Below are 15291 nucleotides of genomic sequence, written 5' to 3'. Positions count from 1 at the left end.
ACTTTTTTGGTTTTTCTCCATACCTTAAATAGAAGAAGTTGCATTATATACTAGGGTAATATTAAATACTGCAAAAGACTTTAGATAATCTCCTGATTTGCTTGTAAAAATATGTAGAAAATCTGAAAGGATGGTAAACAACTTAGCCTTAGGAAATGAGGTTTATGAGATTATGTTTCTCCACTGACTGAAGAGGAACTGATAATCCACTTCTATGAACCTTCTTGTCAAATGTGATTGAAATTAGCCAGAGATAAGTCATATGTGTAGGTGCTGGTGTGTGTGTGTGTGCGCACACATGTGCACATGTGTTAGCTTTCCTTTCCTATTTCCCTACAGAAAACCCAAATGTGGGAGCTAGGTATGAGAGACCCATTTAAAAAAGTTGTCCTGTCTCCTTCGTTCCTCTCTTCCTATAACCTGAATTATTGTAGCTACTCATGTAGCTCAGGCCTGACCCACATGCGGCATTGCCCAAGCAGTAGCAAAGGAACCGATGACGGGAGCTTGGTTCAGGGGGCACAGGAGGAGGAGGAACTAGAGGTATTGCACCTGGGAGCATCACGGACAGGTGACACGGTTGTTGTGGGAATGAAGGGTCACTGGCCACAAACCTGGAGTAAACCAGGCCAGCTTACTGCTGATGATTTTTGGAGGGTACGGATCCTCCTTTGCAAGGCAGTAAGCCTGGCTTTCCTGTAGCAACAGCTGGAATATTGAATTTAGCAATACCAGAAACAGGAAATATTTTAGCCTGAAAAATGCCAAGCATGGACTGTGGAATAATTTCAAGTAATTCTTTTTTCTTAGAGGCTTTAGCTGTATGCATGTTAGAGCTGTTTAAAAATTTTAAAGCCATTAAACTTCCACCCTTGTTGTCCTAACGTTAACTGATTCTTAGGTAAACAGAGCTAATACTTAAATGTTTTAAGTCAAGACAAAGCTTCCTCTTCTACAAAGCTACTCCTTTTGGTATAGTTCCAAACCCACTGCTTTACTGAAAAGAAATGTTTAATATTTTGTTACAATACTTATCTCTCCGATAGTCCTCTCATTTTCCTTTTCCTCCTTTCTCCATTCCCACCGCAGGGGCTTCAATGGATGGAGAAGGCAAGCCACGGCCATCTCTGTACTCTTTGCAAACTTTCCAAGAACTGGAGGTAGAGGACTGTGAGAAGATGAGCAACATGGGAACTCTGAATTCTTCAATGCTCCACCGGAGCACGGAGTCCTTGAAGAGTCTGAGCTCAGAGTTGTGTCAGGAAAAGGTCTTGCCAGAGGAAAAGCCAGTGCATATGCCTGTACTGAGAAGATCCAAATCCCAGTCTAGGCCTCAGCAAGTGAAATTTTCAGATGACGTTATTGATAATGGAAGTTACGAGAATCTTGAAATCCGCCAGCCTCCAATGAGTGAAAGGACTCGTAGGCGTGTTTACCATTTTGAAGAGCGTGGAAGTCGGCCTTCTCATCATCGTAGAAGAAGTAGGAAGTCTCGTTCAGATAATGCACTTAACTTGGCCACAGAAAGAAGATGCTCTCCAAGAGAGAGATTTCGTTATTACTCCCCTCAGGATCATGAAAAATTTATTCAAAATAGAAGCTCACGGGAGATTCGGGCATATATTCAAAATGCAGAGCTGTATGGACCATATGCCCATACTAGGTCTGATTATGCACTGCGGAATCAGGTGGTTGATAAATTTTTTGGATTGTATGGTGAGGAAGATGACTCCTGGTGTTCAACTTCATCCTCGTCATCCGATTCTGAAGAGGAAGGATATTTTCTAGGACAGCCGATTCCACAGCCACGATCACTGAGATACCCATACTATACAGATGACCTTTCTGGTCCAACTACTGCATTATCTAGTTCTCAGTTTGGACAAAGGACAACCAAATCAAAGAAGAAGAGGGGACACAAAGGAAAAAATTGCATAATTTCTTAATTTGTTTTAACAGTTGGGAAGACCAGTCAACTCTGTAGCTACAGTTTGAACCACATCTTTTTATATTAATAACTGTACTTAGGCAAGTTGCTAAAGTTCTTAATGCTTTGCCAGTGTAAATGATAACCCTGCCAGAGTTTACATTGTACAAGTAACATTCAGAAATGTCACCATGCCGAATGATGATCTGCTCAGATACCGCTAGGTTTACATGCTATGTCTCAGCTGTTAAAATACTGTTCCTGCAGTTCTTGATACTGACTTTTTGCAGACATTTTATTTTATGCTCACTATTCATCTACGTTGAGTTATCTGAGACAGGGGATCGAACAAAGATGAGTAAATAAAACTGTCGGTCCTGTGCTGTAGCTATGTCCACAGGGTGATCTTTGACTTTTCCCTCTTACTGCCAAGAAGAAGGTGGCTCTGTGCTGTGCCCTTTCTTCATTGATAAAGCTCACTTTTCCTCCTTCAAGTTTCCTCACAAAAACTGGTTGTTTTTTTTTTATTTGGGAAAATGCTCCTTTTTCCAAAGTGTCCACTATTAAGGAGGCAAAAATCAGAATGTGGGAGCTGAAATGCTTGAGGCCTTGGTATATCCTAAAGCAGCAGTAAGTCGTTGATACTTTTAACTTTCATGGTTTTTCCTCCACAATTTTTTAAGAATTCCATCCCTCTGTAAGGTTTTGGGGTTTTGGTTTCTTTTGTTTTACATGCCTGTTTAAAGGAAGATACTAATTCAGCTACTGGAACTGGACTTCGCTGCCAGCAAGTGGTAATATTTTTGGGCTGTGCCCCCCAACCCCCAGCAGCAAAAGAGAGGGGTACAACTGCTGGAGTCCTTTGCTCAGGCATGTAACCCCATTTAAGTCAATGAATCTACTTGCGTAACAAATACTTTCATAAGGGCTTAAAGGATTAGGCTCCAGAATTGTGTCTTTTGGAATGCATTATCCAGGTTTTAAAATGTATTAGCTGCAATTCTAAATAAAAAAAACATTGATATTTATAATTTAGTATTTCATAGGCTTAAATGTATTCATAATTTAACAGTGCAAATACTAATGTACATATTGTACAGTTAAATTTTAAAAGCTGAATATTTTTATATCCCTGAATTTGAAGAAGTTTGTTACAATATCAGACTAGATTTGTTAGGGGTTTAACAGCAGCATTATGGATGAAACATTGCTTGTATTTTAGTCAGGGGTTTTAAGTTGAAAAATACTGAAAAATGTTTAGTGCAAAACAGCTTAATTTTGTCTACTAGGTATTAAAAGCTCTGTATGCATGGTGGGGCTCTGTAAATACTCTCTATGGCCCTCTTAATCTTGCAAGTGTTATTTATGGGTCAAGCAAAATGTCAACTATATAAATGTAAAAACCACACAAGCCTAGAATATATCAGTGCAACAAATATGCAACTCCTGTGGATGTGGATTTATTTTTTTAAAAAATTTATTATTATTCCCCTCCTTTCCCAAAAATAATTTCTGAAGTTCACTTACATAAAGGGAGAGATATACTGGGTGGTTCTAGAAGGCAAGCTGGCAAAAAACTAGAAAGTAGCAGGTAATCTCAAAGGAAGCCTTGAATTCATATGTGGAGCAGGAGCTATTTTAAGTTATAGTAAACTTCTTCCACTGTTCTTAATAAAGGGCAGAAATAGTTGAATTAAGTGGCATCCACCAATTAAGACAGTAAATGCTAAAGCCATTGGCTTTCTGACCACCTGAATAAAGGTAATTAATTAAATAATAGATGCTTCTTACCAAAAACGCCTGGCAAACTGAACTAAGCTTGCCCTTGAGAGGACAGAGCAGTTTGGAAATAAAGGCAGCTAGAAGTAAGGGAGGGAACGGACACGTGAGTATTGGCTTACACCAAAGAACATGAAGCTATTGCTAAGGCTAAACCAGACTAGCAGTTACCTGCTTGTATTTTTTCAGGGTAGAATAAGCAAAAGACCCTTTTCTCCCAGAGGTGGTATTCACCATATAAGTCACTTTTCTAGCACAAACAAGTCTTGTGTACATGAAAGCTGATCAAAGTAATACGCTACGTTGCATGGGCCAGTGGGCAGCTCATGGGATGCTTCCAGCTGGCAGGCTGCTGTGGTGGCTTAGGCAGCATTTGCTTTCCTCGCAGCCAAAGGCCTGTTGTTCTTAAGTATATTACAGCCACCAGGCTGCCAGGGTTTACAGGACTTGAGGAGAGATGCTGACTTCTAATACTTCCCCCAGGATGCTCAAACAATGCTTGGGACCTTCCATTCTTACCTGTGTTTCCAAATATGGGGAACTAGGATTCAGAAATGAAATGCTGTGCTGCTACTGCTGTCTTTTTTTTTGGAGCAAGTAACTGTTTCATGGAGACATGTCTCTCCACGAGTAGTTCTTCCGATCTTACATCATCTCCCAAGATAACAGCATACATGGTCTCCCAAAGTGCAATGTCTTATGGAGTACTAGATGATAAAAGTTTTCCGTAGATTGTTAGTTCCTCCTTAAAAAAATAAATAATATCCAACTATTTGACACAGATCTCTAAAGTGTGTCATTTACAAACTTTCTTCAGAGTTAACTTTCACGTTACCTCCCTTTAAACCTCAAAATAAATGAGCTGAAAGATTTCTCTCTTCCTGTGCCCCTCTCCAAAACCCAATGATAACTAAAGGTGTCATTACTGGGACACTGTCAACTCTCTGCTCCTGCAAGGGCTCTGGGTACTTCAAAATGAGTGATGTAAATAATGACACCTCTCACCTCTCACCATCACTGTTTATATTATTATTTTTCAGCTAGAAGCTTTGGCAGTGGGGCAGAGGCGGTTCCTTGTCCTCAGTTTCAGTTGGAAAAAATCTAGAGGCACGTTTGTCTGTGCAAGGGGGTAGAGAACCTTGTGTGTGTAGTGGTGCTCTCTCCACGCAGCAGCAATTCTGCCCGAGGCAGGAGCTCTGCCCTTGTCCCTCAGGACCCGACTCCCCAGGGAGGCAGGGCTGCACAGCACCATGCCGCGGGGAGCAGTGCTCCAGCGTTGCCTCCCAGTGGTCACGCAGCTTGTTCAGCGCCAGCTGACACCTCTGCTCTAAGGTGTGTGCATCTCCCCTCACCCGTGCTGGGCTGCAGGACCACAAGTAATAAAGAGCATTAGAGGACACGTAGAAAGCTGAGGAACTGACTGCTGAGACGTTCACATCAGGAGAAGACTAACAGGTATTCGTAATAATGCTTAATGAAAGAGGGGCTAACCTGTATTTTTATGCAGTTTAAAAATCGTACACTAAGTTTAAAGATGGTTAAACAACTTTGCTGAACTTTTTCAGCCTGACATAAACAGTTGCCACTTCATTATTTCTGACCACTTATTATGAGAAATGTTTCTAATTGAGTCTTCCACCTTAAATATAAAGAGAATAGTACAGGATATAACATCTGCTACCAGCACAAGACCGATACAGCCACTAAAGCTGTAAATCCTGTTTTGTGCTATTGGCAGTAATACCTATAAGCACCTAAGCCCCGCACAGCTGCTCACTCACTCCCCCCCAGTGGGATGGGGGAGGGAATCAGAAGGGTAAAAGTGAAACACTCATGTGCCGAGATAAAGACAGTTCAATAGGTGAAACCCAACCAACCAACCAACCCACCCTGAACTGATACAAAAAATCAGCCAACTGATACCCAGCCAGCCCCTGAGTAACATCAGCCCTGGCAAACTCTGCCCCTGCCCTCGGCCCTGATTTCATTGCTGAGCATGACATGCTATGGTATGGAATATCTCTGTGGTCCGCTGGGGTCGGCTGTCCCACCTGTGCCCACCCCCAGCCTGCTCACCGGCAGGGTGGGGTGAGGAGCAGAAGCAGCCCTGAGCTCTGCAAGCACTGCTCAGCAGTAACAGGAACATCCCTGTATTATCGTCAACATTGTTTTAATCACAAATCCAAAGCACAGCACCGCCATACCAGCTACTATGCAGAAAATTAACTCTGTTCCAGCTAAACCCTGTACAACCTTCATGATGGTGAGAAGTATTAGGGCAATACATGACCCTCACCCCCATCAAAAGAGGAAACCTTGCACAGACACCGAGGTCCCAAGGGACCAGTCATTCTCTGATACATGGCACTAGCTCCTTTCATATCCGTAGCAGTTTTACTGCTGATTTTCACCATAACTGCTTACGTTGTTTCTCAAAGGTACCAACTCACCCAGGGAGGTTACAAATCCACTCAGAACCGCTCCAGCCTCAGCAGGTAGCACGGAATTTCCATGCTCCTTTCCTTCCTTTTCCTCTTCCCTTTTTTATCTTTTAAGGGTACCTGCACAATACTGAGTGCCAGGAGTAACTTGTTTTCAGGAGCTCTTAAGGTGACTAAGAAAATAAATTCCTCCAGCACAGCATCTGGTTTCTTCCACCAGTGCTCCTCCTACCCCTTTCCAGGAGCCCATCGAGGCTGTCCACAAGATCAAGGACAACTTTTTACATTGATACGAAACAAATCCATAATATAAATTTCTTTCTGCAGGAAGCAAGACTAAAAGCCATGCTTTTTGCTTAAGTTAAAGGACTGGCATAATATTTTACTTACGTCAACAAAAAACTTACATCACAAAAGGTTAAATGTGATCATTCAACTTAATGACAAAACCGGAAAACTGGTTCCCTATCACTCATGAATGCAAATTAAACCTTTCATGAAACAGTGCTTATAAATTAAAAAAGACTCCTTAGTTCATCAGTAAAATGTAATCCATTAAAAAAAAAAAAAAAAAAGTCAGATTAAGCTAAGGACAACCTAACAAACTTTTCAAAGATCTTACTGACCTATTAGCTAATTAAAAACCTCAAGAACACTGGCTGACGGGTCAGGCTCCAAGAGTTCCAGTGAATGGAGTTAACCAGGCTGGTGGCCAGTCACCAGTGAGGTTCCCTAGGACTCAATTTTAGGGCTAGTGCTCTTTATGTTTTTATAAATTATTATAGACACAGGAGTCTTTTTAAGTAAGTAAGAGTACATTAAGTAAGTTTGCCAACGATACTAAACTAGGAGGAGCTGTGGACTCCCTCGAGGGTAGAGAGACCTTACAGAGACATCTGGATAGACTATAGAGAGCTGGGCAATCACCAGCCATATGAAACACAACAACAGCAAGTGCCACATTCTCCACCGGGGTGGAGTAATCCTGGTTATATGTACAAACTGGGGGATGAGAGGCTGGAAAGCAGCCCCGTGGAAAGAGATCTGGGGGTAGCTGAATGAGTCAGCAGTGTGCCCTGGCAGCCAGAAGGGCCGTGTCCTGCAGCGCATCAAGCACAGCACAGCTGGCTGGTTGAGGAGGTGACTGTCCTTCTCCACATTGCAATGGTGCGGCCCCACCTTGAGTGCTGTGCAACCTCAGTATGGGAAGGACATCAAACTATTAGAGTGCGCCCAGAGGAGGGTGACCAAGACGGTGAAAGGCCTTGAAGGCAAGACTTACGAGTGGCTGAGGTCACCTGGCTTGTTCAGCTTGGAGAAGAGAAGGCTGAGGGGTGGCCCCATCGCAATCTACAGCTGCCTCCAGGGGGGCAGTGGAGGGCGAGGTGCTGATCTCCTCTCTCTGGTGAACAGCAGTGGAACGAAGCTGCATCAGGGGAAGTTCAGACTGGATGTTAGGAGAAGGTTCTTCACTCAGAGGGTGGTCTATCACTGGAACAAGTTACCCAGAGAAGTGGCCACGGCACCAAACCTGTCAAGAGTTCAAGGAGCATCTGGACGATGCTCTTTGTTATATGGTTCAGTTTTAGGTAGTCCTGCGAGAAGCAGGGAGCTGGACTCAGTGATCCTATGGGTCCCTTCCCATTCAAGATATTCTATGATTCTGTGATTATAAGCTTAGGCCTTACTTTACAGAAAAACAACTGAAGATTCAGGTACATTTATCATAGTAAATTTAATCAGGCTTCTAACAAGGAGACTCCTAACAAACTGTACAATAATAATGGACATTTTTAATCAAAAATATATTAAATTTGATTTCAGTATTTTTTTCACTAACATTTCTAACCCAAAGCAGAAACTCTGGTGTAATACCCTGAAGGCTCTCAGTCCTGTAGACAAGTAGGAAAGCACTGTAGTTACTCTTCTGCCTTGGAGAAGACTTTGCCTCTGCTTTCATGACTATCTTGGTAACCCAGGTTGTTGCCAGAAGAGGCAGGTCAAGTCTAGCTACTGTGCAACAGGTTGCCCCTCTTCCACTGTCTCCCTCCCCAAATTAGCATCCTGTAGGATCCGTGATCTGATTCCCACTCACTGTGCAGCCCACACAATCCCAGGTGCCAACAGGGTAACTTGCAGGTCATCTTCTTTGAGCAATGTAAACTCTCAGAAACCAACAAAAGCAAACTGCAAAACCACACCCTACTGTCATTAAAACTAATTGGGCATCTCAGGAATGTGATGTGATATTTATTTAATATAAATATCAATATTTGCATGTGTAAGATGCTGTGATACATACAGTACCTTGTACATGCAAAATCACTGCTCTTTCATTTACTTTTCTGTACAACATTCTGATGAAGTCTGAGAAGTTATCTTGGTAAGTGGGCTGAATTCAATGACTTTTTCATTTAAAAATACCGTGCACTTTGGAAATGGTGAACTTTGGTCATTAGTCCTTTTACAGAGTTTCACATCTTTCTAAATGCAAACGTATACAAAACAATCGTGCTTATACTTACCTCTTCATGGTTATGACTCAAATTAGCCCTTCTCTAAAACATTTATAAAAGCCAGTACCTTATTCAATATAAAGCTGTACACAATCTAATAGTCAGGATACTGCCAGTGAGTCCTAAACATTTTTCATCTCTAGAAAGTAATCAGGTAGCAGTGGCAGCCTCTTGACTCTCCTTAACCACTGCTCCCCAGCTACAAGTCACTCTATCAGGTCACAAGTGGCACCAGACATTACTTAGAACCACCTAGATTTGAAATGGTGATGAGTTTTGGGCATTAGAGCTCAACTTCATGTTACACCTAATCCAAAGCACCTTGGAGTTACCACAGAGACTGTCTGCTCGCTTTCCTTGCCCCATCTTGCCACCCCAAGTTCCTGCTCCTTCTTGATGTTGGAAATAAAGATCACACACAACCTCCTAGTAGTTAAAACCAATGGATAAAAAATGGTGAGAAGGCATAAGGGGGGAGAGGGAGAGAGTAGAACAGACCTTTCCCTGCTCAGTGGCTGCCTGCAGTTACACTCTGTAAGCTGTAGTCAAAAACAAGAAAGGAAACATTTAGTAGCAAATAGTAATAAAACACAGAATTCATCCTACATAATACTGCCTACTAGTAATGACTCATGATATGGAAAACACCAAAATTTTAAAGGCATTTGCAGAACCTGCAACTATAAAAAAAATATAGCATTTCTTCTATCAAGTAGTTAAGAGTTGCATTGGTAGTCAGAGACTACAGATAACCACTGCTGTAATTTTACAGAATGATCCTGAACTTTAAACTACAATAAATATTTTAAACCATAGTTGTGACCGATTTTGCAAGTCCTCCCTTCCTACAGTATATATGAAAACAAGACATATTTCTGCGTAAGTTGAGGAATGAAGAGCTGCTTCTTGTTATTTTAATAAAAAATACAGTGTTTGAAGTTACACTTATAAACATCAAAACAGAAGTGTACATACATTGGACTGAACATTTTTTCCTAGGTAACTGTGTAAAGGTTTCAAAAATAGTTTGTCACTTTACAGCATTTTTGAAAAGAACATCCTTTCAAAGGAATATATGTCAACAAGTACAGGTAGGAAGAATACAATTGCGGAGACCACAGTGAACAAGAAGACGCAGCCACCTGAGCTACTACGGAGTAGTGCAGGCCTTGGGTTTAAAACTCCAACAAGATCTCCTCTTTCCCTGCAAAAAGCAGACTTATGTATCATGGCATACACAATGTAGAGGATCTAAAAGCGTATTTTTGTCCTTAGTATGAGCCCTCCTTGAAGGATTCTGACAGATCTTGTTTGGCAGCATCGTACTGAGCAATGAAAAGTTTGAGTTCTTCAATGCATCGCTCACCTATTTCATGCAAATTCTGCCTCAGGGCAAACTGAATGGACTTCTCTAATGATGGATCTTTATCAATTAGCATCTTCACTACCTTGCCAAAGGTTTCACAGTCTTGTCTGTAGACCTAGAAACAACAGATTTTAGAAAATGGTTAAATGCAAGACTCTACATTAGCATGCCAACAGCCCACATAGAGTTAGGTGCTACTGTAGATCCAAACCAAAGAATACTGGATTTTATGCAAGTTTCAGCTGTAAGACATATTTGCTTTTTCCTCTCTTCTGACCTGCACTAATATAAGCAACTCTAATTGGAAGAAATACCTTAAAAAGAGAGATTAGGTTCCTAATGCAGCAATATTTAATAAATCATGGCAAAGCAAAGTGCAAAGGCTAACCAGATTTTCATCGCAAATATATGTAAAACTAATTTAACTGTGGCATGTCTAGCTACCTCAGTCTTTATACAAAGCACCAGTAACTTAGTTTGTAATCTTTCCTAATACTTTAAATACAAGTTGTATTTAAAAAATTCCACCAAATTATGTATGTACGTTTGTTTGTCGGATTATATGTTTCCTGTATAAGTCCTTGACAAATATGACTTCAATTAATTTGACTGCATTGGTGATTCAACCACTAAGAAGAAGAGAAATTCTGGCAATTCTTTACATGAACCTGTCTGATCTTGTACTGCAGGGAATGCAGAGTTTGCAAGTCAGTTATGTACCACAGTTGAGAAGTAACTTCTCATTATCACTGCAACTGTTTTTCAAACAAACATCTGACTACATACGCTCTTAGGCGGTTTTCAAAGCCAATCAGTGGCCTTTCAAAAAAAAAAAACAAACAACTTTTTTTTTTTTTCAGATTCCAGCTAAGGTTATTAATCTAAACATCCACCAAAAAAGGAACTTGTCAAAGTCTTCCAACTGCCAGATGCAGTTCATTTTCACACCTCCTTGGCCAATTTCTGTTTAGAAAATACACTGGCTTTTTCAATGAAGATAAGTAAGTTTTACATCTCTGTATTTTTCAGAAGGAAAAAAAGCTAAGATGTTGATATTCCTCGAAGCATGACTACCTTTTAGTATTGCGTGCCCGTGTTAGAACTTGTTTTTTTATAAATATGTGTGACCCTTTCCTCTGACATTTAGCTATATTGTGGACAGACATGATACAACTGTATATAATCAATTTCTCATTAGTAAAAAAGAAAGAAAAAAAACAAATAACCACACGCACACCCCCAAACACTACTATACTGTTTGATTCATAAGGACCAGTCCAAGGGCAGCCCAAGCATATTCATGTCAGAGGAGCAGTAAAAAACCAAAAAAGCAAACAAACAAAACAAACATTCTGCACACAAACTGAACTATTCCCAGAAACACAATGACTTCACATGATACCCTTAACAAAGGCTGTTCTCAAAGGCTTGATAGTATATTCTACACAAATAGTTTAAAACAAGACCTACTTTTCAAACGCTGGTTGGCAAATAAAAGAAAACCTTTTGGAAGAAACTTACTTTCAATTGAGATTACAAAGTCAAAGAGAAGAGTGCAGCCCAAACCACACTGCAGCTAAACATCTTCAGTGTGGGAACAGTGTGCACATGGTGTTTTTTCTGGGAGGGGGGTTGTTTCCTGCTTTGTATGTTTAGCTCTTTGGTAGTAAAATAGCAGCACAAAACCCAGACTCTCAGAGTTCATGTTCCACAGCAAGTCAAACACAGTACTCAGAGAGCTTCAAACAGAGTAAATTTGAGTTACTTTTTTTTCTCTTTGCAAGGAAAAAGTTCAGAAAGAATCACTGTCTCTTAATTAGCCATACGACAGACAGATGGTATTGCACTTTGGATAATTTGTGCCTTTCAAGTACTTGCAAGCATGCTTGCTAGCACCTTCACACAACGATGTCTGAAAGGTTTTTTCTCCCCAGAGCCATTATGTTTTGGGGAAAATAGTTCAAAACTTTTTTTCTCCCCCTTTATTCCATGTCTACTTGTCTTATTTTATCACCTTTGAAGTGGTCAGACCAAGGACGCATGAACCATCTTCCACAGGTAAATGAACCTGGTAACTGTCAGTCTTCAGCGCATGCTGCGCACCGCCGGCACCGGTGGAACCCTGACGCTCACAGAGAACAGACACAGCACCCCGGCTTCTGCGCGGGGAGGCACCCACCGCTACAACCACAGGAAATGCTCTACTTTTAATTGGTCTTCAAATTAACGGCAAATAGTGCTATCTGCTATTTCTCTCACACACCACAAAGAACTAATCCAGATGAAATTCTCTGACCCTTAGCGTATAAATTATTAGCTCCTTCTAAGCATATTTTTCTTCAGAACCTTCACAAAAGAAGACTTAGAGGAGAATCAAAAAAGCCATCATTGTTGCTGCGCCTGGAGTCAGAAGTCACTTTGTGTCACAACAGTCTGGAAACTAAACACCTTCACACGTAAGATGAACGTTTTCAATACTTTGTGACAAAAGACTTTTTTAAAAAATAGAATTGACCTACATTAGGGGAAGAGGGCGAAGGTGGAGCAGGAAGGCAGTTCTAACAACAGAAAACAAAGGAAACAGCTCCGGTCCTCTCACAATAATTGAGTAATTTTCCCTCGACAAGCTTTCTACCCCAGCTGCTGATTTGATACTCCTGGTGCAATCTGCCTCCTCAATTATGTTGATAAACCTCTTTGTATAGCTGCGACATAAATTGCATCACTGAGATGATCCCTTTTAAAATTATTTCCCCTCCAATGAATGTGATTCAGTGATGCAATTCTAAAACCAGACACATCAGCACAACTGAGAGAACTGTGAGCCACAGTTGTGAAGTGGAAGTAACCTCATAAAGCAGTTTATATCTGAAGCCAGTGCACGACTACCAACCCTCAGAGAGGTTACTATGCTTTGCAGAAGGGAGCAAAGATTATCAGTTGTAAGAGTATCATTCACTGAAGATATTGATTACAGCTTAATGGTAAAGTCAACTATTTGAAAAAATTATGAAAGCACTCAAACTTCTTGAAAAAGAGGATGGTGGCATGGCATATTAAAATCCACCTTCTCTACAGAAGAGAAGAAGGGTATTTCTGGAAAATAAGCCAAGAATGTGATGTCTGAGGAAGAAAGAAAACAGCAGGAAAGACTCCAAACAAGCAAAAAAAAGCTTTCTGTTATAGAAGAATACTGAAAGAACTTGTAACCCAACAAGGTTTGAAACTAATCCTGTCTTTAAAATTCCAGCTGATACTGATTTTGAGCTCAGACCACGGAAAGCTCATCTGTAAACATCTGGAACTAAAAACTGAAAATGATTCCACATGTGGGGAAAGAAGAAATAACATTTTTATATTGAAAAACAAGAAAGGAAATGATACCAATGACATGATTATTCTGTCTGATATATAGGTCAGGTAATCCTGAAAACAGCTAAAGCCAGAGGGTGATCATTTACCAAGGCCCTAGCATACTTTATTCTCTGACCTAAGCTACAGCACCAGCGTAACAGAAAGAACATGTAACACTTCAGTAAGCAGATGAAGGAGAAGCAGAAACAGCTGTTCTATTCCCAAATATATATTTATTTTATACACACACACAAGGTAGGGGTGTGTGTGTGTGTGTGTATATATATATATATATATATACACACACACACACACGTACACGCACAGAGTCTTGATTTTCCTGTGAATGAGAAGTATATAAGCTGAATTCAAGTTCTCTTTGAAGAGTTTTCCAAAATCAGCACATCTGCCACCTGTGAGGTCAAAGGATCATAAATATACCCACTTCCATATTATTCTCATGGCATTTTAACTCTTTTTATTCTTACATGATAATAGCATAGAAGTTCTGGCTGAGATCAACCCTTCACTGTGCTGGTCTCTGTATGAGCACTTAGGCTTTATGTGGATGCAAATTTGAAGGTGTGACGCACCTACAACATGTTAGTGAACACTCCTCGTCTATTTGATAAAACGAAACCAAAATTTGCACCGAGAACTGTTTAAATATAGCTAAAAGACATTTACTTCCAGATCTAGCTAAAGCAATGGTGATGTTAGTCCCCCAGGTCAGAGGTGATCAAGCCCTTGAACTCACCAGGCAGAATAAAACTTCCGAGAACTCCCTCATCTACAGTCTGCGTAGTTTTCAGTTAACCCTAAGGCACCATCAACAGTGACTTAAATTACGATGTATGACACTGACGTGAAAGAGGTGAAGGATACCACACATCTCTTCTTCCAGCTCAGCTCTGGGACATTAACATCTGATGGAGAAGAAAGAGGGGCTGAAGCAAGCATGTGGGGACTGCTCATGCCTTAGACTGCTATATCCCTCCTGCAACAGCAACCTAAAACTTTTCTCTGTTTAAACCAAAGAAAGCATATTGAATGGATAAACTGATGGGTGCAAAACACCATCACCAAAACTTTGTGTGAAACCTGAACTATGGGCATGGATGAAATTATAGCTAGCTAGGGAATATCTTGATGACATGTCTACTCCTCACTGACGAATTCTGCATCGTTTCCTTTCTCTGCCTAGCACAGCCCCATGTTCTTCTCAAAACCTGTTGCGGAGCTGCCCATGTATTTCGCACAACAGAGCTCTTGGACAATAAAAACTGTAATGAGAAAAACTAGAACTTAAGATGTCCTCCCCTGTGAGTGACTACAGTCTGAAGAAGAGTCAGAAACTTTTGTCATCTTGGTCTCAGAGTCTTGCATACCTGGCCAAAAAGCAGCTTCATTTCAACAGCAAAAAAACCCCCGTAATATTCAAAAAAGATGAGGCCAGGAAAAATAGAGAAGTTAAAATGGAGATATTCGCCACCCTTATTTCAGTCCGTGTACCATTTCCCCACCTTAGCTCTATGGTCTGTGCAAAGAAAGGCTTTTTAAATTCTCAAGGTGATTTAGAAGAGCTAAAACTAATTCCTGCTGTAAGCAGCCTCTGAAGAAGAGGAAAACAAGACAGAAGTTCCCACATAACTGGAGCGACCCTCAGAAAGACTGGTCCCACCAGGCTACAAGTTAGCTTCTGTACCTCCCGTGCCCACAGCTGGTAGAAAGTACAACTGCATAGCAAACGGGAGATGCAAATTTCTCCTGTCCACCCCAGAAGACTCAACTGAATCTTCAGTTTTCATTTCTGGAGGAATTGTTGTAATGAATGGGCTTTATTCTATATAAAGGTAGACAACATTAACTGTCTTCTCCAGCTATGGTTTTGAATGGATATGACTGTGG

General features: G+C 40.8%; 2 protein-coding genes across 7 annotated transcripts in view; one reads left to right on the top strand and one right to left on the bottom strand.

The window, feature by feature from the left end:
- The window catches only part of PRICKLE1 (prickle planar cell polarity protein 1), a 70866-nt gene extending 66383 nt beyond the window's left edge, over positions 1–4483 (top strand). For all 3 annotated transcript variants that reach the window (XM_080392116.1, XM_080392118.1, XM_080392117.1), the window contains one exon: positions 1090–4483. In XM_080392116.1, the coding sequence (XP_080248242.1) occupies positions 1090–1946 (857 nt within the window). In that variant the 3' untranslated portion in view covers positions 1947–4483. The remainder of the gene's footprint in view (positions 1–1089) is intronic.
- Positions 4484–9547: 5064 nt separating this feature from the next.
- PPHLN1 (periphilin 1) overlaps positions 9548–15291 on the bottom strand; it is a 70579-nt gene continuing 64835 nt past the window's right edge. For all 4 annotated transcript variants that reach the window (XM_080392130.1, XM_080392132.1, XM_080392131.1 and 1 more), the window contains exon 10: positions 9548–10144. In XM_080392130.1, the coding sequence (XP_080248256.1) occupies positions 9935–10144 (210 nt within the window). In that variant the 3' untranslated portion in view covers positions 9548–9934. The remainder of the gene's footprint in view (positions 10145–15291) is intronic.

Source organism: Falco punctatus, assembly GCF_963210335.1.
Source record: "Falco punctatus genome assembly, chromosome: 6".
NCBI classification, from domain to species: Eukaryota; Metazoa; Chordata; class Aves; order Falconiformes; family Falconidae; genus Falco; species Falco punctatus.
This window is presented reverse-complemented; position numbering and strand designations above follow the sequence as displayed.